Source organism: Mugil cephalus, chromosome 19 (assembly GCF_022458985.1).
Source record: "Mugil cephalus isolate CIBA_MC_2020 chromosome 19, CIBA_Mcephalus_1.1, whole genome shotgun sequence".
Taxonomy (NCBI): Eukaryota; Metazoa; Chordata; class Actinopteri; order Mugiliformes; family Mugilidae; genus Mugil; species Mugil cephalus.
In genome coordinates this window covers 1,377,368-1,402,529 of record NC_061788.1, presented here as the reverse complement: position 1 = coordinate 1,402,529, position 25,162 = coordinate 1,377,368, and the positions used below count along the sequence as shown (strand labels likewise).

The window sequence follows — 25,162 nt, the reverse complement described above, 5'->3', positions numbered from 1 at the left end:
CTCCTCCTGCTCCTCTTCCTCCTCCTCCTCCTCCTCCTGCTCCTCCTCCTCCTCCTGCTCCTGCTCCTCCTCCTCCTCCTGCTCCTCCTCCTGCTCCTGCTCCTCCTCCTCGGCCTGAATCAGACTCTGTGAGAGTAGAAACAGACGCTGCTTTCTGAGGCCGCTGCCTCCACCTTCCTCCACCTTCCTCCACCCAGACGTAGCTGCAGTCACATACATGTTTCTTGATTCTTTACTCCGTGTGTTGCCTCATAAAGTCGCCTCTGTGCAGAAGATAAACACCAGCTGACACTCGGCCACGAGAGTCTGAGGTCAAGGACGGAGGAGGGTGGAGGCATGAAACACAAGCTCCGTCTGGGAGGTGGAGGTGGAGGTCACACACAGGACAGGACCTTCAGTAGAATCTAGCTGCTAACATGCTAACGAGCTGAATTAAGCTAACGAGCGTCATATCTGCTGCTGCTCCGTGTGGAGGGTTTGTATGAACGACCAAATAATAAATGGTCCATGAACCAGTTCTGATGTTTCTATGGAGCTGATTTAAACACAGACTGACACTAAACTAAGACCTTTAGTTTAAATAACACAGCTTTGAACTAGTGGCACCAACACTGTTGGTTCAGTCAATCACACAACAGCTCTTCACCTTTTTTTTAAATTCATTTTTCAGTTTAGACGCTATTAAAGCCTTTGATCCAAACTAATGCTGCTAATCTCCATGTTCACCTGTCACTCAGGGGCCGTAACCATGGAGACGTCAGCTTCCTGTGACTCAAACAATTTCATAAAAAAACAAATGTAACAACCTCTGAAACCAAATAGCAGAAGAGCGCTAGGCTACGTTCGTACGTAGGCTACGTTCGTACGTAGCTACGTTTGTACGTAGGCTACGTCGTCTATGTCCCGTAGAACCGTAATAAACCTCGGCAGGTGGATTATTTGTGTTATTATTATTTGTGTGTCCATATTGTCCACTCACTTGTCACATGACCACAGTTTATTTAAACCAAAGCTCATTAAGTTCGGAGTCAGATTTACTCTGTGATCCGTCACAGCTCACGGGACCATCGCTGACCTTTTCCACCTTTTATGACTTTAACCTTCTGCTCTGAAAGCTCGCTGACCGCAACGACTACAGCAGCAGCGACAACAGCAACAACGCTGCAGTTAATGGAGCAGATTCAGCAGCTGTGACACAAGGAAGGAAACAACATCCCAACATTTCCTCTGTAGTTTTCCTGCATGAAATCACATTCATTCATCACAGATAATGAATCTGAAATCTTCTACAATGATAAATGTTCTGGTGATAAAAACTAGAATTCCTATAAATGTTTCTCCTCCTCATCATAAAAGCCTCGTAGTCTGTGTTGTGGTTTAACCTGAGTTGTGTAGCCGGGGGACAGTTCATCTAAGACGGGGACTGTCCCCAGGAATCGAGGACTTTTACCGGAGGATGAGGACATGGCTGCTTTCTCATTTTCTGGTTCTTATGGTCATTTTTCAGGAGGTGGAATAAATCTGTTGTGTTGCTGTCGTTAGCCATTAGCTTTTAGCAAACTTTGCTTATGTGACAAGTTTGTTCCACCTCCAGCTTCTGACATCTGAACCATTATTGATGAGGAGCCTCGTTAGCCGTTAGCTGTTAGCCGTTAGCCACAGAGAGCTACGTCATCAACCTGCATTTATCACATTTATTACAAGACGGTAAATTCTTATCGTGGGGTTTGTTTTTTCACACGTACAGTGAGTTATGTTCCCAGATTATTCCGAGCTTCGTGCTAACTGTTAGCTCGTAGCGTCGCCGCGCTCTGGACCAGAAAACCGTCCATCAAAGACACCAAATACTTTATAGAAGGAGATGAAGAGACGACAACGCCCCAAAACAAACATGTCTCCCAGCTTTATTGTCTCCTCCTCTGTGTCGTTTGTCATTTCCCTCCTTCGCTCTGGAAAACAGCTGAAACTGTGGTCTAATAAAAAAAAAAGAATGTGTGTATTTAAGACAAGTGAAGCTTCCTTCAGTTTATTACTCAACGGTCTCCAGGGGAAAACTAAACGCTCTTCATTCATCACAAGCTCCAGCTGAACATTTTCATTTGTATGTTTTATTCAATCGTCCATAAAGCGTCTCAGTGATGTCCTCTAACGCCCGGAGACGCTGTCAGCTCCGTGTTTATTTTCAGACCAAACTGTTTGACGTTTGGCTTCAAGTCTGTTAATGTCATGAGTTTCAGGGATAAAGAGAGACATGGATGGATGGATGGATGGATGGATGGATGGATGGATGAGAGAATGTGATAATGAGTGTAATTAATTCTCTGGTGAGTACGTTGTGAAACATTCCCTGCAGCATGTGGTTCGTCTGAAAGGAGACACCCAGGAACTGTTCCTAATTATCCTAAAGACGACATGACATGTAAACAGAGGAAGGAGGACGAGGACGAGGATGAGGACGAGGACGAGGACGAGGAGGACGCGTTCCATTCAGCTCTGACTCTCTGAGGCCTCCTTCACACAGTCTCACCTGGTCTCATCTCACTGCTGTTAATTAATTAATTGATACGTGTCTCCATTAATTCGTCCTCTGTGTCAATCAGCAGCAGCGCCACCATGTGGTCAGTAGAATATTGTATCAGCTGCTGTCTCTGATGGATCTCTACCTACAACTGGACCAGAACCAGGGACACATGGAAGGAAGGAAGGAAGGAAGGAAGGAAGGAAGGAAGGAAGGAAGGAAGGATCAGTGTGTAGTTTCATTTGTTCTCAGAATCTTTTAAAGTCCTGTAACTAATGAACAGATGAATGAGTTCAGTAGCTGTTTTTTATTAATAATAATAATAATGATGATGATGATAATAAATCTCTACCATCCTCTTGTTCGTCTTCAGACTCATCTTCATCCTCATTTAGACTTTGACAGCAGGTGAATTTATCTTAAAGGTTTAATTTTTGGAATAAATCTGAGTGGAGCGTCCTTGGAGGAGGAGAGGAGAGGAGAGGAGGAGAGGAGAGGAGAGGAGAGGAGAGGAGAGGAGACGTCTCTAAATCATCGGGACATGTTGAGCAACAGGGTCGGGTACCTCCTTTGTTGGAGGCTTCTCCTGAAATGGGTGTGAGAGATTCGGTCAAAGGTTTCAGAATAAACCAACAAGCCCGAGGCTGTGGATCCGCGCTGTGTGGGGTTTGTTTCATATTTTCCTCTCTTTTTCCGTTTCTTTTTTCCTTCCTTCACTTTTCACCTTGAGTGCGCTCAGCTCTGTCCACGACGCGCGCTCCTGACATTCCCTGCGCGTAAAAGCGGGGGGCGCGCGCTTTCCTGCCACACCGAGCTGCACAGGAGCCGCTGTTGGTGCCCACGGAGGACACGGAGCACATCCACACACCCCCCACACACCCCCACCACCCACCCCCTCTCTTTTACCTTGACGCGCGTAATCGTTCAGGCTTCAGTCCGGGTCTCAGCCGCTGGAGAGTTTAGACTTCACGCCGCGACGCAGCGCACTGACAGAGGTAAAGAGCTTTTAATTCATATACTTTAATTATTTAGCAGAGAAGGAAACATCTGTAAACATTTCTCCTAAAGCAAAGACTTACAAAGAGTTCACCACAAACATAAACACGTCACAAATTAGAGAAGAAAGGAGAGTTGAAAGCTTTATTGGGAGATTAAAATTCATTTAAAAGAACATATCAAATAAATTCAACAATGTGTTTTTGATATCCAACTAGTAATTTGCATTTACTGTGAAGGAATGTTTTCAGTTTATTTCCTGGTTTGGTTCATGTTTAAAGTCACAGCTGATGTGTTTACGTTTAGTTTTGGGGACAGGGCCGGATCCAGGGATCCAGGGATCCAGGGTTTCAGGGGTTCAGGGTTTCAGGGGTTCAGGGATCCAGGGGTTCAGGGATCCAGGGGTTCAGGGATCCAGGGTTTCAGGGGTTCAGGGATCCAGGGGTTCAGGGATCCAGGGGTTCAGGGATCTGAAACACAACATGACTCTAATAAAGAATGTGACTGATTCCGCTGGTTGAATCCTGTTCTGATGGTTTGGTCTGAGTCACAGAACAGATAAACATTTTACACTTGTGTGTGTTTCCGCTGCAGGAACTGAACTGAGGAGGAAGTTTGTTCCTGAACATTAGTTTCCACCAAAGACACAAAGGTCTAAATTAAGTTCTGTTGGTGGAAACGGGCACTTGTAATATTGTCGGTTGCAGCAACGGTCGCACTGTGACATCATCACCTTGAGTCGATGGGCGAACGAGACAGAAATGTTATGTTAAACTGGTCCAGTGTTGATCATGTTGTTGTGTCCAGGGTGTGAGTCTGTGAGCTCCTTATTTGTTCCTAATGATCCTGGTAACAGCTGATGAGTCGGAGGAATCTGATCTCAGATCAGAACCAGTTGAGTTGTGAGATGTTGGTGGTTTCCTCTCATCAGCTGATGCTCCAACATTTCTACTGGATGAAGGTCAGGACTTTGACTTGTTCCTAAACATTCATCTGGTTCTTCTGGAGAACCACTGGTGTTCTTGGGCTCCTTGTTCCTCCATCACTCCTTCCTCCCTCCTTCCCTCCCTTCTCTTTCCTTCCTTCCAGTCTTTATGCTAAGCTAGGCTAACCAGGCGGTTCCATCATTCCCATTTTTCCCACTAGCTGTGAATTAGTTTGGTGTCATTATCTTGTTAGATGTGAGTGATGTGACTCATTTGTCCGGTCACAGATAAACATAGAGACAAACGAGGCCTCGTCTTCCCGGCCGACGCGTGCGATCATATTTGTGAAACTTGTCATAGTTGTGGTCGACCACGCTGTGCAGCAAGAGGCCGAGTGATTTAGAGCCGAGACGAGTCCCGAGCCCAACAACCTCTCTCTGTGCTGCTGGCTTAGACTCGGCGGCTCCACCCTGACCCCCACCCATTACCCCTGCACCCACCCAACACACAACACACAGTCAGGCTGAGGTCTGCAGCCGCCCGTGTCAACCCCCCAAATGAAAAGGGGGTGTTATTCAGCGTCAGCCACAATTACTGAAAGTCAGGAAACAACAGGTTAAAAGAGTTTTTTTCTCTATTTGCCTCATGAATGAGTTTCTGTGGCGTCGACTAACGTGTTCCCTAAATAGACGCCGTGTTTGTGCGTCTGCACGTACTTATTTGTGTAGCTGCACACACCTTGGCGAGGACTTTCTGAGCTCCTCTCTGTGGAGCAGGAACATAAATGAAAGCAAAAACATTTGAGGCCGAGGCTGCAGGCGCCAGATAAACACAAACCAGGTCAGCTGCTGTTGTTTGGTCCCGTGTTTGCAGCATTAGCCGCAGCGCCGCTAACAGCGTTAGCATGAGCCAGTATTTTAATTTTTATCTAATTTTGAATCTATCTATCTATCTTTGAGAGAGGCCTGCCGTTGCCATGGAGACTAGATATAGTGATGTCATCAGCTACATGAGTTTACGTGTTTATTGATGAACAGGAGCGTCACATCTACTGGAAATAGAACAGAAGAAGAAGAAGAGGAAAGAGTAGGAGGTGGAGGAGAAGAAAAAAATTGAGGATAAAAATGTAAAGGAGATGGTTGAGATGGAGATGGAGGAGGTGGAAGAGGAGGAGCAGAAACTAGGAAGGAGAAAGAGGAGAGCAGGAGGAGAAGCAGAAGAAGGAGAAGGAGAAGGAGGAGGTGGAGGAGCTAGACTTGCAGTGACCTCGTCTCTGCGACTTTTAAAAGTTTGTTTCCTCCGGGGTCACGTTAGAGGACGTTTAAAGAGACGAGCTGTAGATTATCATCTCAAAGTGGGAGAGAGGTGAGGAGGAGGGTGAGGAGGAGGGTGAGGAGGAGGGTTAAAGGTTGAGACCCCTGAAGTCTGACATGTTGTAGAAAGAGCTTTTATATGAATGAATGAATGAATGAATGAATGAATGAACAAGTCTCTTCTCTGTGTTTAGTGAGTGGAAATAAGTAAAAGCATGAGATTAACTACGTGGTTTAAACACAGGAACCTTCATATCGTTAAGTTTGTTTTCCACTGATTTATTCTCTTTGTCTACAACTTTGTGTAGTGACACAGTAGTTTGACAAATAAACCGATAAAGCTCTGACCTTAGAATCGACCTCCTAAATCATTTATTTGTGATGTGAGATTTAAAAACCGAATAAACATCATTTAACATCGGAAACGTGAACAGTTTCTGATCTGCAGCAAAAAAAAAAAAAATCACTTTAATTAGTCACTTCTGTGCAGGTTCAGTTTTATCCTGTTTCTAGTTCCTATGCTAAGCTAAGGTAAGCTAAGCTAAGCTAAGCTAGGGTTCAATGTAAACATGGTTGAGGCTCTAGTAGAAACACAATCCTGGACAAGTTTGAAACTGTTTCAAAGTTTGGGTTTGATGCATTTGTAGGTCTCAAAAAGAGGACGTCTGGTCACCCTAAGCTAAGCTAAGCTAAGCTAAGCTAAGCTAAGCTAAGCCTTCTGCAGCCTTGTATTTAACCCTCAGATGGAAATTTCATCATCCAGTTCTCAGCCATAATTAACAGGCATATTTACAGAAATATTTATGTTAGCATACAGTAAGTAGCAGGATAAAATGTAAAAGTAAATATTTAGATTAGTTTAAATAGTTTGCCAACAAGTAACGCTACAAACACAGGGCATAAAGTAATAAGTTGGCTAGTTAGGGATCATGTAAGTAGGTAATGCTAGCATAAAGCAAACAATGCTATTTGGAGTAGTTAGGAAAAGCTACTATTAGCTGGGAGGCTAGGAAGAGCTACTATTAGATGAAAGAGCTAATATTAGCTGTGTGGCTAGGAGGAGCTACAAAGCGTCTTATAGAAGTGCCCTCTCCTAAATCAGTTGTTCTACATTTTATTTATTCTTGATCACGTTGCCGAGGAAATATTTGTGGATAAAAAAAAAAAAAAAAAAAAGCTAAAATAACGGAGAACTTGAGCGTCATTCTTAAAATAGAAAGCCCAACACTCTCCAGGACTCATTAGGAGCTTGTATGTATTCAGTGCGTGGGTGGAGTACAAAACCATGGGTGGGGTATTTAGTGTACACACAACCTGGACTATTCACAAATAGCTCAGTCAGTTTCCTCATCGCACATATATTTTCCTCGGCGGTTGACGTGCTGGGTTCAAACCGGTGCTGCCACAAAGAGCCCTCAGTCCCGAGCACAGTGGGGCTGTGAGGGACGGTGAGCGGCGGCCATGTTTAGAGGCCAGAATGTCCAGTGAGGACACTCTGTTTGGACTTCTAAGGCCTAGTCGGACTAATTTTACCCAGGACGTCCTGTGATTCAGATACGTCTCATGTGGTTCATTCACACAGGATAAACAAACCTGTAGTTGTGTTTATGCTACTTTCCACCTCACTGCACTGCCTGTCAGAAGCAGCTTTAATTAGTGTGCAACTCATAATGGATAATAAAATATATTTTTGATGCTATGTAGAAAAAAAATAAGTGCTTCTTTTAGTGGATAAGTAAAAACGAAAAACTTCAAGTTGCTCTTAGCTCTAGCAAAGCATTTAGATAATCGTCTTCCCATAATCCACTAGTGTCGTTTTTACTCTTATAATCCATCTATTGAGTCAGATTTATGTCAACATTAACCATTAACAGCGTAACTTTGTCCAGTAGCCTCACTGCTTATAATAATAATAATAACAAATGATTGTAGTTATTGTTATTATTATGCCTCATTATTATTATTTATTTATTTAAACATTTAATACTTTTAGCTATTCCAGCTATTTATTCATTATTTTAGCAGTTTACTGATAATTTTGTTTAACTAGCTTGAGCAATAGTAGCTCCTCCCAGCTAATAGTAGCTCTTCCTAGCTAATAGCAGCTCTTCCTAGCTTCCTAGCCTCCCAGCTAGCAGTTCCTTCTAGATTCTTAGCCTCCCTGCTAATAGTAGCTCTTGTTTGCCCCTTAGCCCTGTGACAAATCCAGACTACTGCCACCTGCTGATATAATTCCTCTCAAGTATAGAACGTATGAACCAGTCAGTCATTGTCTTTAGTCTTAGTTCAACTGTTTGGTTCATTCAAAGGAGACGTGAGGCAACATTACAAATTTCCTTTGTTGTTGATAAACCCAAAAAGAAAAAGAAGCTGAAACAAGGCCACTGAACTTTTCCATGGTTTCTTGAAGATCTTCCACCACCTGTAAGTCCAGCATCCCTTGGTTCACTTTGATTTTTTTGGATAAACCCTGACCTGAACGAATGAGAACCTTCTCAGACATTTGGTTCCTGGCAGATCTTTGATGTCAGTTTGACACAAACCTGACCACAAAAAAAACTAACGGACGACACAAAGACGTGATAACAAAGTTGTTGAGGTCAGGTAGACAGCTTTGTGGTGTCGATGGTGGCTTTTAACGTCCTGCTGCTATCTTAACTGAAGGCCTACAAACGTATTAGAGCGCTGGACAACATTTCAGATCACTCAGCAGACACCGACTGCTGATAAGCAGATAAGAGTTCACCCTCGGTGTGACTGCATCCAAATAATCAACACCTAAAGCCTCAGAAGTCTAAATAAAGAGATATATGTGCAAGGAACGCTAAAAAGAGCTACTATTAGCTAGGAAGAACTACTGTCCTGGGTGGTTAGGAAGCAAGGAAGAATGGCTATTAGATGGGAGGCTAAGAATCTAGGAAAAGCTACTGTTAGCTAGGAAGCTAGAAAGACCTACGGTTAGCTGGGTGTCTTAAAAGTTAGGAAGAGCTACTATTAGCTGGGAGGTGAAGAATCTATGAAAGGCTACTGTTAGCTGGGGGGCTAAGAAGCAAGCTAGATAGAGCTACTATCAGTTGGGAGGCTAAGAAGCCAGGAAACACTGCTGTTAGCTGGAAAGAGTTATTATTAGCTGGAAGGCTAAGAGGCTAGGAAAAGCTACTATTAGCTAAGAAGCTAGGAAGTCGTTTGGTGTTTTTCAAGGCTTTTAGACCGACAACCTTGAGAAATGTCACAAATCATGAAACTCTGATCTGAAGGAACGTCCTGCCAGAAGACTGATGGGTTTATAATGAGATCAAGACGGTTTGTCCTCTTTACTTCACATGTTACGTCACTAGGTGTTTGACCCTGCTACACGTACCTGACAGATTTAAAGTTACTAATGCGTTACTTGGTAAATATAAAAAGTTTAACACTGGTTGAGGCTCCATTGTTTCTGTTATTTATTTTCTTAACAAAGCACAACCTCTCTTCTCTGACACATGACTGAGACAGAAACATAATCCACCGTCTGACGTCATGTTTTCTGCCACTCTTTCTTTTCTTTTTTAAACACACAAATCAGCCTTTGGACACGCTTGTAATGGAAGCCATACGTTTGTCTCACCGGCTGCTGGGTCTCAAGAGTTTTTTTTTTTGCGTCACACCGGAGGCCTTGTGTTTGGAAAGCTCTAGACCTGAGACAAATTAATCACCACGGCAACAGTAGAGTTGCGTAATTGGACCAATATTTTGGTTTATGACATAATAATGTACCTGGTAGTTAAAGGTCTGAACTTAAATGAAGAACATTTCACTGTAAACCCAGATAAGTTGAGTTTACTTTAAAAAAATAGGAAACATGTTGGCCTAAAAAGATTAAATAATGTACAATGAAAACTTGATTATTTATTAGTCATTAGTATTATCAATTGCTTTGTCCATTTATTCCACTGAAAACTGAGAGCACTACCTTAAAAACTGCTTTCCCAATGAATTTGCTTTGCCACAATCCGAACTCCAAACTTAAATGATGATCATCAGTTAAACTGATGCATCATCTAGTAACGATAACACTGAAATTAATCAGAACAACAACAGTAGAGTATGTTTTAGAGTATGAGAATGTGCTGTGTGTCATCTGTGTCCCTTCTTCACTGTGCAGCTCTATTCTCCTGAGACCCTGCGTCCTCGTATGGGGACATTTAGTTTTGGGTTTGTCGCAGTTTATTCTCAATTATGCTTCTTTTAAACTAGTGAGTGTAAACACCTGATTCATTCCACAGTCGATCGCAGGTCAAAAGTGTTTTTTTTTTAAGCTTATTATTGTTTCTAGAATTATATGATGCACAACTTTAACTAATTTTACCAGTTGTAATGAGCTAGAATGTCCCTAATTAGCAAGCACTCGCTTGAGGACGTTGGGACTTCATTGTTTGCATGAAAATTAACACATTTATTTCTGAACAATGAAAATAGTGTTGGTTTTGCACAGATAAAGCTATTCAAATAAACAATTTTATTTTTATTTTATAATTTGTTACACATGGGTGACTTAATGATCCCAGTGTCCACATATGAGGATATATTATTTTTCAAAAGCTACTTCCTGTTCAAAGATGATGCTTAGTTTTTATAGCATTGGCACAACGATAGAGCTAACGAGGCTAAGTTAATTAAAAACTCAGATCAGTCTGGTCGCTACCGTTAGCATCAGCACCGTTAGCATTGTTGTACCATGTGTCAGTAGTTCGGTTTATGTTCTCCAGAAGAAGACAGATTGGGTAATTGGACCAATATTTTGGCTTATGATCAAATAATGTATCTCAAAAGTGAAATGATGAACACTAAAGCTGCTAAACGTGTTAGCATACAGACATTAGCATATAGCTGAAAGTGCGTCCTCACAGAACACTACGTCCGTTTGGACCAAAGTGTTTACAGCTTGATGACTTTCTGCTTTCAACACTAGAGACTCTGACATGTTTTACACGTTTACCGATCTGTACCTGGATTTATGACCTGGACGCTCAGTGTTTTCTGTTATCTGATCGTGTTGAGCTTCAGTGAATTCTTTCCTTAGACAAAAAAACAAAACCAAACAAACACACCCACCTTTCTCTCCTCGCTATCGCACTTTAAGGCTTTTGCCATTTCACACCTCGTTAGTTCTCCCTCTGAAGGAGGTTTTGCGAGGGTCAGGACACCCCGTTTTTTTTTTGTTTTTTTTGCAGCTTGCATCATAAATTTGGCTCTAAAACTGCCTCAAATCTGGAACGTGTCACATTTCTCGGATGTAAAGACTAAGAGGTCTCTGGGGAAAGATGAGTTTAATGCTCTTAAGGTTGTGAAGTAAAACCTGGTGGCAGAAAGAGACGGTCGTACATCTAACGAAACAGAATCACAACATGGAAACAGCTGCAGGAATCAGGTCTGAAAACGACATTAGTTTTAGTTTGAATGAACGGATCTGTTTTCGGGAATCCAGTTCCAGATTGTTTTAAATGTTCATGGATGGATGGATGGTTCCCGTTAATACCAACAGAGCATCACAGCAGATCGAACATGTGACACATTCTTGAGGAGAATAATGAGCTCCTGCCTGAAAAACGACCTGGAACTGGTCTCACCAAGCAGCTAATGCTCTGGTGGCTAATGCTAATGGTTCCATTTAGATAGAAATGATTTAAAATACCAAGCATAGTATTACACATTGTTTATCCTGGCTCATTTTCTTGCTGATGATCCAAATATGTCTGGAAATGTGGAAGACTGAAGGCCCAGTAATGGCTAAATAGCATTAGAATTAGCATAATATTACTGTTTAGGTCTTTGTTTAGCACCTAGCTTATTTGTATGCTAACAAAGTGCATTGGAGGCCAAAGGGAATAAGTTTTACACGTATTTCTCCTCCTGTGAATAGATATCAAGTTGAAATAGATGTGACAGCTGAGCCTTCTACTCCCATGATGCAACAGCCTCTTTGCAGCCTCACCCAGAGCTTTTTGTTTTATATGAGCTCTTCCCTCCAGAGGGTAAATGAGCCTTTAGAGAAGAGGTTAAAGGTCAGATACTAAAGTTTCTGATGATCCACGTCTTTGTGCAGGACTGAGCTCAGGAACTGAATAAAAGTCTGTGACCAAACAAGGAATGGAAACTTTAAGTGAGTGGTCTCATTGTGTTATAGTTTAACTAAGAGGTTTATTCTTGTAATGTTTTATTATTTGCCAAAATCCTTTAGATCCAGGGCTGTAAACGCTGTACGATCATTTAAGGATGTGACCTCGGTGTCACTGTAACCGTAGACGATAAACAATGATTCATTAAGAAACATCTGCTGCTCCTGTTTGTTTTACCTCTCAGGGTCCGTTCAGAAAACACATTCGCTCCAAGAACGACATGAACTGTGGACCTTTAATCCAGCTAAACTCGTGTAAGACTGTTTATTAGACTTCATCAGTGTTTAAACACTGCATCTAATAACCTCATGGCTATTGATTCAACTCAAACTGAGAGAAGATGGAGGAGGACGTGAGATTAAAAAAAGGAAAACTGAAACAGAAACATCCAAATAAATCACGACTAAAGTGATGTTTATGTTTTATTTTAAAAGTCAATTTAAAAATGGGACTTTTTATCCCATAAGCGTGAATTTATATATGACAACAATAAGATTTAATGACAGTTTAATTCATTACTCTTTCTTTTATTGGCCACAGTCGACTTCCACAGCATTGAGCAACCGTATATTAATAAAACCCAGTGCATCTGTTTAGCATCATTCTGCTAACTGACGTGGCTAATAATTATCACCAGTACAACAATCACGTACATGTACACACACACGTCCTTCCAAAACAAATCCATCCACCACAGCACTGAGTACATGTGTTTGTGTTGGCGTCTCCTCACGTCCAATCACTCACTGGGCGTCAAAACAATCAGGGCTTTGGGACGAGTCCTGGTTTTCTCTCTGGGACAATAGATTTACAGACTTCAGCTCCTGGAGAAGTTTCTTGTGTTAAGCCTTAAAAAAAAAAAATCTGGTGCATTCACCAAATCTAATCTAATTTGCTTTTTATACCTCATACACTCACTAATACAACAGTCCTGCTCTAAATCGAATCCCTGTGAAGGTTCTGCTGTTCAGCTTCAGCCTAAAATAACCGGGTTTTCGTTTTTTGAGATCGTCGTCATGATTTGGAGAAAAGAAAAATCTCTATTATTTAGGGAAATGCAATTTAAATTTACACTCACTTACTATTTTATTACCAGGGAACATAGACTTGGACTACATCTAGTCTTCACGAGGCTGAAATTTGATGGGGTTTTGTTCCTCATCCACTTTTGTCCTGTGATCGTCCGTATAATGAATCATGTTTTTACCGACTAGGGTATTGACCCTTTGCTACCACTAGATGGCGGACTAAGACGTCCACTAACGAGGACAACAGGTTTAAATGAAGCAGAATAAGCTGCAATAAAACCTAAAACTTAATGTCCCCGTATGAGGACGCAGGGTCTCAGGAGGTTAACAGCAACACAAACTTCATCCAGTTAAATTACGATTCATTTTCAAGTGTCAAACATTTGGACCATGGACCAAAAGCAGCCGTTCAGAGTCTAAACTGGCCCAAAGTGTGAAAATGACTTAGACGACTTTAATTTATCAATGGAAATAACTTCTATCTGTAATTTATCCACTGTTTTATTCAGAGACGTAGACACAACACAACACTGAGACCCTGAGAAATAATTACAATTATTATCCCCTGAAACAAGGGCGCAGTGTCGTCATGCTACAAACATCAACTTGAGGACAAAGAGGTGATGGAGACGCTGACACACACCTGGCCCGTAAAGGCCTCGGCCTTGTTTACCCTCCACACAGATGGACCCAGAGGAATGCTGTCGCCATGACGACCAGCCAAGAGTCAGACGGAGATCACACACATGGTGATGTTTTCACCACGTGTCGTCTGGTCAGTTTGTGACACAAATAACTTTAAAGTACGGCAGCAGCAATGAGCCAAGGTTTAAAGTGGAAACGTGTTTTCACTGAAAAATTTAAACTTCAAGTTCTCAGTCAGTTCGTTTATATCCACATCTTAATGGAGCTGTGCTTGAAATTCATCTTTCTGAATGAAATCCTTGTTCCAGTTTACGTACTGACGGGAACATGTGCTCCTCCTCCTCTCCACTAGGGGGCGATATGTGTCTGTTCAGCAGGTTAATACGGCTCCTTTCTGTTTGACCTGTTACGTCATATAATAAACAATGTTGTTCATTTCACACAACAACCAGATGGATGATAGTTCAGCTTTTTCATTCAGTGCAGCAGTTGTGGAGCATGTGCACACGCGTTGTCTAGTTAAAGTCAGATTAAGGCAATAATTAGCTTTTTTTTTCCCCCCCAAATCTAACAAACATTTAGCTACAGCAGTGGCAATGTTCCAAGGTTTTAACAGGGAATTTATCAGTACCTGACACAAGTTAAACTACAGCAGTGGGGATGTGCTTACTGCTCAGTGGTTTAAGGAGATTTTCATCTCACCGGACAAATTTTCAACTGTGGTAATTTGTTGAATTTTCAGTAATAGTAGGGAGCCTCCCTGAGGGGCTCCTATCGGGAAAACTTTAAACCAAAGCAGTTGCTTATTCTCTGTGACACTGGGAGACCTCCCCCCCGCCTGCTATAACAATACTAAATAATTAACTAAATGCTGTGTTTCTCTTAGTTAACACCTGCTAACGAAACCAGTGAAGCAGTAAACCTCCTTCCCCTGCATCATTGCAGCTGCAGCAGCCTCCTCCTCCTCCTCCTCCTCCTCCTCCTCCTCCTCCTCCTCCTCCAGCCTGTTTCTGTATCTCATCGTCTTCATCTCATTTCACACATCACCTCCTCTTCGTCCTGGTCCTGCAGAGGAGAAGAGTCTGACTCTGAAGTTTTTACCCTTCTTAAAAAAGGACATAACGCATAATCTGCTCCCCATTACCCCCCCCCCCCCCTCCCTCCCTCCCTCCCCTCCCTCCCCAGCCATCCTGTTCCCTGTAATGACTGTTTTCAGGCAGGGAGGGGGGGCATGAAGTGAAATGATGTGTGAGTGTGCTGCAGTTATTCTGCTGACTGCAGGAGCTCCACCTGGCAGAGCGGCCCGAGCATCAGCACATTCAGAGTGAATGAAGATAAGTGGGGGGGGTGAAGGGTGGAGGTGGATCAATCAGAAAGACTACGCGTACACACACACACACACACACACACACACAGATGTAAGAAGCAGTAAAACAGGGTATGGAAGCCCAGAGGTGCCAGTATTAAACTGTATTTATATATATGTGTATATTAATGCGAATGATTTAAATGTTTCACATTAATTCTTTAATCTCTACTGATGCATTTCATTGTTGATGAGCAAACTCCACATTAATGTCCACATGAATGTGTCCCTGTTGCTACGGAGACAAACTAACTTGTTGACATTGTCCAACCAGAGGAGAGCTGACGCTTCTTATTGAGAACAGTGTCTCCCAGTGAACAGTGGCTGCAGGAGTGGACACATATTAGCAGCAGCATTGGCAGCTTGTCTTTGTCTTGGTTTGTCTCCAGCTGTTAGCCTGTTAGCGTTAGCCCAAGTGCTAGCAGAATCCCCGACTAACGTATGCTTGGCTTGGTTCATTTGCTATTTGAAGCTGGAAGTGCAACAATAACAACAACAACAAAAGAATAACAGCGACAGCAGCAACAATGACAACAGTGGCAACCGAACAACCACAGTTGTGGCAAAAGTTACAACGAGAACATGGGGGTCCACCCTGGACAGGTCTCCAGCCTTTCGCAGGTCTAACACTGAGACATACAACCATTCACACCTAGGGTCAATTTAGAGTCACGCTCACAATATTTTTATCAGAATTTGTAAAAACAGTAATAGTAATAATATTGGCATCTTTGAGCTTCCGTAGAATCCTCTGTGTGTAGAGGATGGGCTGCAGTTTGTGAGAGTCTGTCTTTGTGAGGACCAGTTGGGACTTTGAGGACATTTTAGTCTCTTTAGCCTTTAGTTCAGGACGTCTCTGCTGCTGCTGCTGGACGCTCCAGGCTCAGATTAAGGCTCAGATAAGGGGGGCTGCATTATGTCAAGGACTGTCCTCCTCACAAAGGTTGGTTTGTTGTGTGCGGGGGGGTGACGCTGCAGTGTGGCAGCCTCCATCAGAAGTTGTGGACTGTGGGTGTCCTCGGGACATGCTGCTGGACGACACGCTCTTCCCTGCACAGTACGTACAGCTTGAGCTCGGTCGTCGTCCTCTGCAGCTTCTCCTGCACCGGGGACCGTTTCTGTCCCCGTCTCAGGGACGTTTTTTTTTGGGATTTCTAACGTGTGAAGCTCAGTCACAATCAGACAGACATCACAGAGCTGCAGATGAATCCTGCAGCTGTCTAGAGGCAAACTTTATCCCTTCATAACCCCCCAACCACCCCCTCCCTGTGTCTCTGCAGAGATCTGGTGAGTGAAGATGATTCCTGTTCTGATCTGGGCTCTGGTCTCTCTGAGCGCGGCAGAAACCGACCTGGACGTCCTGTATCCTGAGCTGGAGCACTCCAGGACCATCTATGTCACAGGTGAGTTTGTCCTTCACCGGTTTTTGCAGATTTCCGTGTCTCGTTTGTCGACGCTCGCTCTGCAGCGTTTATCAGAGCTTTGATTGTGGAGCTCTGTGAGCGACAAGGCGACGGGGGATAAAGTTACCTCATTAGACTCACAGATGAAAACTTTGTCATCGGAAGAGAAAACGCTGAACTCATTTTATTTACACTAAACAACAGCTGGATTCATTTAAAGTGATTAAATATGACAATGACCGGGAAGTAGCATGAGATTTATTTCCAATGAACATGTAGTTTGTTTTTTTAATTTATCCAGAGGGACATAAAACTAACAGAAGAAAATATTAACGAAGTTATAAATATAATATTGTTCCTAGAAATTAAGAATAACTATTTATTAACCAATAAATAACAAACTGAAACCAAACTAATGAACTGACAAATTACAAAAAAACTGAAACACAAACTAATTATGTGACTAGAAAAACAAAAATAAATTAGCTAATAAATTAATATATAAAATTAAAAAAAAACTATTTACCTGAATATCAACGTAACAACTAATATGTGGATAAACAAGTAACTAATGACCAAATAAAATAAACATTTAAATAAATAAACACCAAGAACTAAAAACCAAATAATGATTTATTCATTATAGCTAATTACAAATAAATAGGAATTAAACATACTGAACATTTTAATAATAATAAAAACAAACAAAACATAATAAATAAAAATATAAAATAACTTTTCACATAGTAAAAAACAAACAAAAAAAACTATTTATTGATTAAACTAAATAAAGTAAAATCTACACTAACTACTAAATAAATATAAAAATATTTGGGCTAACCAGTTACAAAAACATCAAAATTTAAATTAAAAATATAAAATAACTATTCACAGTGAAAAAAAACAATAAAGACAAAATATATTCGTAATTAATTGAAAACAAATATTTTATGTAAATAATTATTTATAATAGATGGTTTAATAGTTTACTCCACCTAACCCACTCATTGTTTTCTACTTTAATCTGCTTCTATGATGATGTTGTGTGGTGGTTGTTTTATTCTTAGGATGATTTATTTAAGGTGTGTTTCACTATTTGAAAGGCGCCAACAAATAAAATGGATTATTATTAATTTACCTGCAAAAAAAAAAATCAAATGCCAACTGAAACTATGAGATATCTACTGAGTCATTAAATTAACTATTTTAATGGTTGTAAACTTCATAGAAAACGACTGAAAGGTCGTTTTTTTTCTAGTTGAGCTTTAAAACCATCTGAAGAAGCAGTTCAGAGAAATGAAGTCGTCCGTGTAACGAACGTCTTCTCGGAGCAGGACACGGGATCAATGACCCTTCACTGTTCACTCACTCTCACTGACAAACAACATACGTCTGCTTATACAGCAGCTGGAGGGAAACGCTGAGTCCGTCAGACTTAGACCAGATCGAACCTACGACCAGAACCAACCCACCACCACAGGGTCTCATCTGATATGTTAAACCCTTTAGAACCGAACATATCTTCAACGTTAAAGTTTGTGGTTTTTAAATTAACGTAACTTACAGTGGTTTGTGCTGTTGACAAAATTTAGTTGTGCTTTTATCTGGAAGACCTTCGTAACATCTCATAACTTTTTTATTAACAAATTCCTCCAAAAAACTCTCTCTTCCTGAGGCTAAACTAGAGCTTGGCATCGAGTTCCAGCTGGTTCAATTCATCGACATCATTAGCTTTATGCTTATCGATTGTTTTCAATATTTACGTCGTTCACATCACGTGACGACAAGGAAGACGCAACGGAGAGAAATGGTCCAATGTGGCTTCACTTCACCAGAAGAGATTGTAACAGCACAACTTTAATATAAAGCAAGATCAACACCAGCAACATGATGAAGCATTTGATGACGACGCACATTGTTGAATGAGTTGGACGATCTCTGGTCAACAAGTCTCAGCGGAGCAGAGCTAGAGAGGATCCAGAGACCAGTTTCCTGTTTGTTTCCTTAAACAAGGTCTGGTCTCCGGTTTAGAAACTCAATAAAACATGTTTTTTACATGAAACTACCAACACCTACTTTACCTAAACTAAAAATTCACAGGAGGAATTGACAAAGGAATCGATAAAGAATTAGCATCAATAAAATGTTATCCCAGCTTTGACTGATCCAGGTCTGTGTGAGTCTAGGAGAAACCAGACCCGGGTTCTTGGCTGTAATGACGTTGCTGTTTTGCAGAGGATGGCCCCAGACTGTCGGTGGCGGCAGATCAATCCAAGGTGGTGTCGAGACGAGGGGGGAACGCGACTCTACCCTGCAAGATCCTGAGGGACCAATCACTGGCTCCCAATCGCAAGATGAGGATCAAATGGACCAAGCTGACCTCAGACTACCTGAGAGAGGTCAACCTTTATCTGTACTGTTGTCTCTGTCTCTGCTACAGACTAGTCACTGGTCACGTGACAACAACAACATCCCAGAAAACTCACTAACTCACTAAAGATGAGGCTCATTCTGCCGTGACATATCAGTCGTGCAATACAAATGAAGTACTACTGAAAAAAAAGACATGCTAATGCTAATGCTAGCAGAGGAATGGTCCAAATCCTCTGGACAGAAGTCAGTTAACAACTTCACCAAGAGACAGAAGGAGGCTGCACATCAACTATTTAGTTATTAGAGCTTTAGCTTCAGGGAAACACCCAGCTACACTAGAATAGAGTAAACTCTTACTATCTATCTGTGGGGTCGATTTTCAATGTTTAACATCACTAAAAATATGATACATATGTTTTGTGCTTCATATTTAATGTACTTTTCCTAATTTAATGGGACCAGACATGATATATGTTATAGAGAACCAGAACATTAACATTTTCTGAAGGTTTAAATTGACTCCGAGGATAAAATGTGTTAGTATGATTTCTGAATCATTTTAAGGATTTCACTTTACGCAGATGACACACTCTTGTATTATTATGAGCTTCACACAACAAATAGTCTACGTTCTGCTCATTTCAATAACTTAAACTTTAAATACTGGTGTTCTTCTCTGTGTTTGCTAATCATAAGTCTAGTCATCCCACCTGGTTCTGCAGAACACCATCCAGTATCCTACACTATTTAACACTTAATCTTTAATTTAATCTGTTTAAATCAGAGGTCTTCAAGGTTTTTCAGGCCCCAAACTGATGTAGAGATTAAGGAGAGGCCTCCTACCTACTAAATGTCTTCTATATTATAGTGCTAATTAAAAATAAATCTACATTATTATTATCATTGTACATTTAATATTGATAATATTATATATAATATTTTTTTGTTTGTTTTAGGTGGACGTGTTTGTTGCCATGGATTACCACAAAAGGAGTTATGGCAGTTTCCACGGACGTGTCTACCTACAAGGATCCTCCCCCACGGACGCCTCCCTGGTTATCACAGACATCACCCTGGAGGATTATGGGAGATATAAATGCGAAGTGATTGATGGTCTGGAGGATGGAACCGTGGTGGTTTCCCTCGACCTTGAAGGTATAATATTTGGGTGAAGCAACCCCTTAAAATGTGGGAAGGAATGAGGCATAAACACAAAAGACAGTCTATTAAATGTCATTTCAGGGTGACGGGCTGCAGTCGCACTAAATTTAGAGACTGCTCGGGGGAATGTCAGGAGGAGAGTGTACGTCAGCTTCATTATGTTTGAGAAAAAGCAGAGACACCAGCCAGAACCGCTGGCACCAGGCTGACAAGCTTACACAGCCAGATGCACTTTGAGTGTTTAGGTCAAATAAAGGGATCAAACATGAAGCCCAGAGGAGGGATCATCACTTAGTCTCCTAACTGCTGCTCATACATCACATCTGTCTTCCCTCTCTCCCTCCGTGCAGGTGTCGTCTTCCCCTACTTCCCTCGCCTGGGTCGCTACAACCTCAACTTCTACGATGGAGAGAGGGCGTGCCGCGACCAGGACGCCATCGTGGCCTCCTTCGAGCAGCTGTACGACGCCTGGCGAGGAGGGATGGACTGGTGCAACGCCGGCTGGCTGGACGACGGCTCGGTCCAGTATCCCATCACCACGCCCAGAGAACCCTGTGGTGGCAAGAACACGGTGCCGGGCATCCGAAACTACGGCGTGAGAGACAAGGACAAGAACCACTACGACGTGTTCTGCTTCACCTCCCACTACAAAGGTAGAAGCACGATGGCTGAGATCTCTATTAATGATGCTGGATGAACAAATGGAAACTCAATGACACGTCTTGATTGATTCAGTTTGTAACAGGAACGCAGCAAAAACTAGATCTCAGTGTTGGAACCAATGTGATTTACACAGGATTAAAATCCTTCATTCTCTATTTGTTCCTGGCTGGAAAACCTTAATTTTACAAACTCAAATCCCATAATTCTCCATTTCAGAATCAGAGTTACTTTATTAATGCAGAGGGGAAATAACTTTTTATTACATTAACCTCTATTGAAAGTGTCCCAGTGGTCACAACAAAGAACAAGTAGGCAATAAGAATATATAAGAAGGCAATTATAATAAGAATACACGCATCAATGTACACAACATATATATAAAACAGTATGTACAAGTATAAGTTCCAAGTAGTTGCTCTAAAATAACATTAAATATGAGGTATTACACAGCGGGAAAAAATCTTTATAGAGTCTAATAAATATATAAAGAAATATTTACAAGAATATGAAGTGAACATGTGTTATTGCACAACATCAGTATAAATATGGGAATTTATCCAACCAGTTGACTCAGAGTGAGTTGGATTTCACACTTTGTTAATATTTTCATACTTTTTTTAAGTAAATCTTTTAACCCTCTATCGTTCCTCCGGGTGGTTTATGGGACATCAGTATCTTTATGAACCAATCAGAGCTCAAACACAGAGCAGAGTGTTCGAGCAAATGCTGCATGATGTAATGTCACTTTCTTCTGATGAAAGTCAATGGATTCACCAAAATTCAAGTGAACCCATTGACTTCTTCTTGTTTTTTTAACTGTGTTCCAACTTTGATTCCTCCAGAACTAGACCACTTTAGTTTCTGACTGTAGTGATAGAAACTTCAGAGTCTTGTCTTTTAAAAGAGACAAAGACATGAATGAGCTCCAACATGTTCATCAACAATATTTAGTTTTTTTTGGCTACGTCCTAAATAGGAATTTTTTTGTTTGGTATGATGAGAGACTTCTGTACTAAACCCAAATACCAAAAGTTTGATTAATTCCTGACTCCATCCCCTTTCAATAATGTGAATGCAAAGTGGATTTTCTTGGGAGCATTATTAGACCTTGGACATGTCAATGATTAGTAGCAACATTCATTTTGATTTCTTTGAGTCTAAACTTGGCGATTAAACTTCAGGCATCAGCCGATCTTTGGAATCTGATGCATGGACGTCCGTTTGTCTTCCCAGGTCGGTTCTACTACCTGATCCACCGCTCCAAGCTGACCTACGACGAGGCGGTCAGGGCGTGTCAGAAAGACGGAGCTCAGATCGCCAAGGTCGGCCAGATGTACGCCGCCTGGAAGCTCCTGGGCTACGACCGCTGCGACGCCGGCTGGTTGGAGGACGGCAGCGTCCGTTACCCCATCACCCGCCCCCGGAGGCGCTGCAGCCCCACGGAGGCTGCCGTCCGGTTCAGCGGGTTCCCCGACAAGAAGCACAAGCTGTACGGCGTGTACTGCTTCAAGGGCGACAACAACTGAGACGCAAACACACAACAAAACATGAAGCATGCACCAACACACGCAAAACACAGATGAAGATGAAGACACACATTCAAACTGTGACACTTTCATTCATGGGAAACCAGAAAGATTCATGTTGAGAGATAGTTTACACATATTTAAGGTTCATATTATTTAATCAATGCCTTCGAGGGGGGGTTGGGGGGGGTTACTGTACAGGGGAGGTGAAGGGTGAGGGTGGGAGGACATCACAGCTACAGTCATTCTGTCATATGACAACGGACACATGGGTTTAAGAGCAGGACGCCTCCTGGTTGGTTGGACGACACTTTGCGCACTTAATGAATCTGGAACGAAACAACGAGATGAAGAGAGAGAACTCATCTTCATCGCTCATCGAGGACGAGCAGAAAACAACTAAACCGATCTCTGTCCACGTCCTAACAAGGTGCTACGACTGGTCCTCCGCCCCCAACGTCCGGTATTTTACGTTTTTATACAAATCGCCTAAAATGAATTAGAAGTTTATGTTTTCTATGTAGGACGTGATGATCTAAAGAAATCTGTTACTGAATTTATTATGATTAATATTACTGTTGGGTTTTTGTTGTTTTTTTTTGGATATACTGTAGAAATGTTTGACTTTTTTTGACTTTCTGGCCAAACGATCCAAATCTCTTCGGTTTACATGAAACAATAACACGTTTTGCACTGAACATTTAGAAGCTTAAAGAGGAGAGAAGCCTCCTGAGCAGCAGCAGCAACACAAAGCGCCTGGCATGAGTAAACTCTGTGTTAGCGTAGCGCTGTTTGGCTTGAATTTCAGAGCATGACGTAGCTTCAGCGAGCACACGGTAGACCTAGCCTCCCTATCTATCTATATACCTATATATCTCTCCACGTAGCTCCATAAACTACTATTTTTGATACAAATACTGTAGTTTCTTAAAGGGAATGAGAATATCTCCATCTCATCTCCCTCTAGTTTCCTTCACATCTCCACCTAGACGACCTTACATGGGTCCTATACCTGTCATTCCCGATAAGTGGAGTGTTTGTGACCGACTCCCTGAGCTGAAGTCACCCTCGGCGTGAAGCCAGACCCTGACTGAGCTCGGTGTTCCTGGCAGCCTCCGGCGCCCTGATCTCTATCTGAGCTCCGCAGGACTGAGATCACCCCCCGGACCCCACGGGCCTCCAGCCAACCTGCACCAGGCTGCTGAATGAGACGGAAACACAATACACGCACAACACCAGCGAATTCCTGCATGCTAGCGCTAATGGCCTCTTCCATGTAAGGTGTTAATGTCCATCAAGCTCACTGCACAGATCAGGATCCCCGAGGCATGTTTTCACCGGGGGTTTTAAGTGTACACATCTTGTAGAAGATCATATAACCCATCCGGTCAAAGAAAGTCTAGGGACGTCTGATTAGTCGACAGCAAAACCAACTCCCACTAAGAAAACTAATGCACAGATGTTGTGTTTTAACATCTAGTACATGTACCAGCAGATGGAAAACATACGATACGAGAATAATGTACGGTGTCATGGCTGCACATTGACAGTCCCAGTTGGTCCAGACTAGTTCCTGGTGTAGGATCATGGTGCATCGCACTGTAAAGTTTCCTTGGGACGAGCATCAACCGTTTATAAAACATGTTAAAGATGTAACATGTGATTAGTTGATGTGGGGCTTATACAACCTGTACTGCAGCCAACCACCAGGGGGAGCTCCACATGCTTTGGGATTCACTTTAACCTTCTGAGACCCGCCGTCCTCATATGGGGACGTTATGTTTTAGGTTTGTTGCAGCTTCTTATTCTGCTTCATTTAGACCTGTTGTCCTCATAAGGAGACACTGTTTTCTGCCATCTACTGGCAGTGAAGGGTCAATACACTTTATCACTGCATTGGTGACTTAAATTGTAATGTACAGTGAAATAATTCACAGAATTTTTCTTCAAAAACTACTTCCAGTTCAAAGATGATGCTTATTTTTAATACTTCTTAGGTCCAGCTGATCCCAAATACCTAAATATCTTAATCTCAAGATGCATTCCAAACAAATGCTTGGGTCTCAGGAGGTTAGAGGAGCTGTCATGGCTTCTTCTTTGCACCCATCGTGTAGCTACAAGTGTCGGACGTCCGTTCATGTGTTGTAGCTGTATCACCGCTAAGGTGCTAGACTCGCCACAGACCTGAGAGTCTTATTACGATTAAAACAAAAGTCTTCTGCAAAACTGAACTTGTTCCTTTTCTATCCCTGAAATGTTTTCACAAATGCACAAACGTACCCGACTCATAACACCTTAAGAATGAACATATTTCAGGTTGTGTATGAATTAAGACCTGTTAAAATTAAAAAGATGTAGAGCTGCAGATTCATACCGAAGATTAACGTAGATTAGGAGATAAGTTTGGTCGATGCTGCGCCTGATAAGTGGAACCAATCTTCTTGTGAAAGAATGAAAATAAAACAACTGTATTTTCCAAAAATAAATATGTAAAAAAAAAAGATTTGAAGAAACTTAAGAGAAACGTGTTTTATGTTGTGTATTGTCTGACTGCCTTGTTAATAACTGCAGCGTTGAAGGAAACCTTCGGGGACCCAAAGACAAAAGGACAATAAAACAGTAGATAAACCACGACCGCCTCCGTCTCTTTTTACCAGCGTCACTGAGTTCAGCAGCTCAGGAGAAGTCTGAGAAGGTTTAAGTCCGGACTCAGGACGGCTGTTTGCAGAGGTGTAGTTCCCGGGCGATGCAGTAATGTGTTCGACATGTTTCCAAAGGGCGGGGAGCTGTTTTCCCAGCAGAAACACCGAGGCCATTCATGGTGCTGCTTTCAAACACGACGTGCTGCCAAAGTAAAGGACGGCTTTATGAGGCCAGTGACGGCATGCTGCTGGTGACGGTGTTTTCTCTGAGAGGCTGGAGCAGCTGGACAGGCCTCAGCCGATCAGGATAAAACCAGCAGCTTGGAGCTTGTAGCCTGGCAAGGCCACTTCTATCAGAATCAGGTGACATCTGGATTTCATTATGAGGACAGTTTCAACTGATGGAGAGAATTTAAACATGAAGCCCCGCCCCCAAAAATCTGC

At 42.1% G+C, this 25,162-nt stretch overlaps 1 protein-coding gene across 2 annotated transcripts; it reads left to right on the top strand.

Annotated features, from left to right (window-relative positions):
* The first annotated feature begins 3,149 nt into the window (after nucleotides 1–3,149).
* hapln1b (hyaluronan and proteoglycan link protein 1b) lies at nucleotides 3,150–24,707 on the top strand. 2 transcript variants are annotated; one of them, XM_047568949.1, is made up of 6 exons: nucleotides 3,150–3,513; nucleotides 16,231–16,353; nucleotides 18,589–18,752; nucleotides 19,683–19,881; nucleotides 20,238–20,540; nucleotides 21,784–24,707. In XM_047568949.1, exons 2-6 carry the CDS (start codon nucleotides 16,248–16,250, stop codon nucleotides 22,074–22,076), a joined length of 1,065 nt encoding a protein of 354 aa, XP_047424905.1. In that variant the 5' UTR covers nucleotides 3,150–3,513; nucleotides 16,231–16,247; the 3' UTR covers nucleotides 22,077–24,707. The 2 variants fall into 2 exon arrangements, with proteins under 2 accessions (XP_047424905.1, XP_047424906.1); XM_047568950.1 differs by lacking the exon at nucleotides 3,150–3,513 and adding an exon at nucleotides 15,823–16,007.
* The last annotated feature ends 455 nt before the right edge of the window (nucleotides 24,708–25,162 follow it).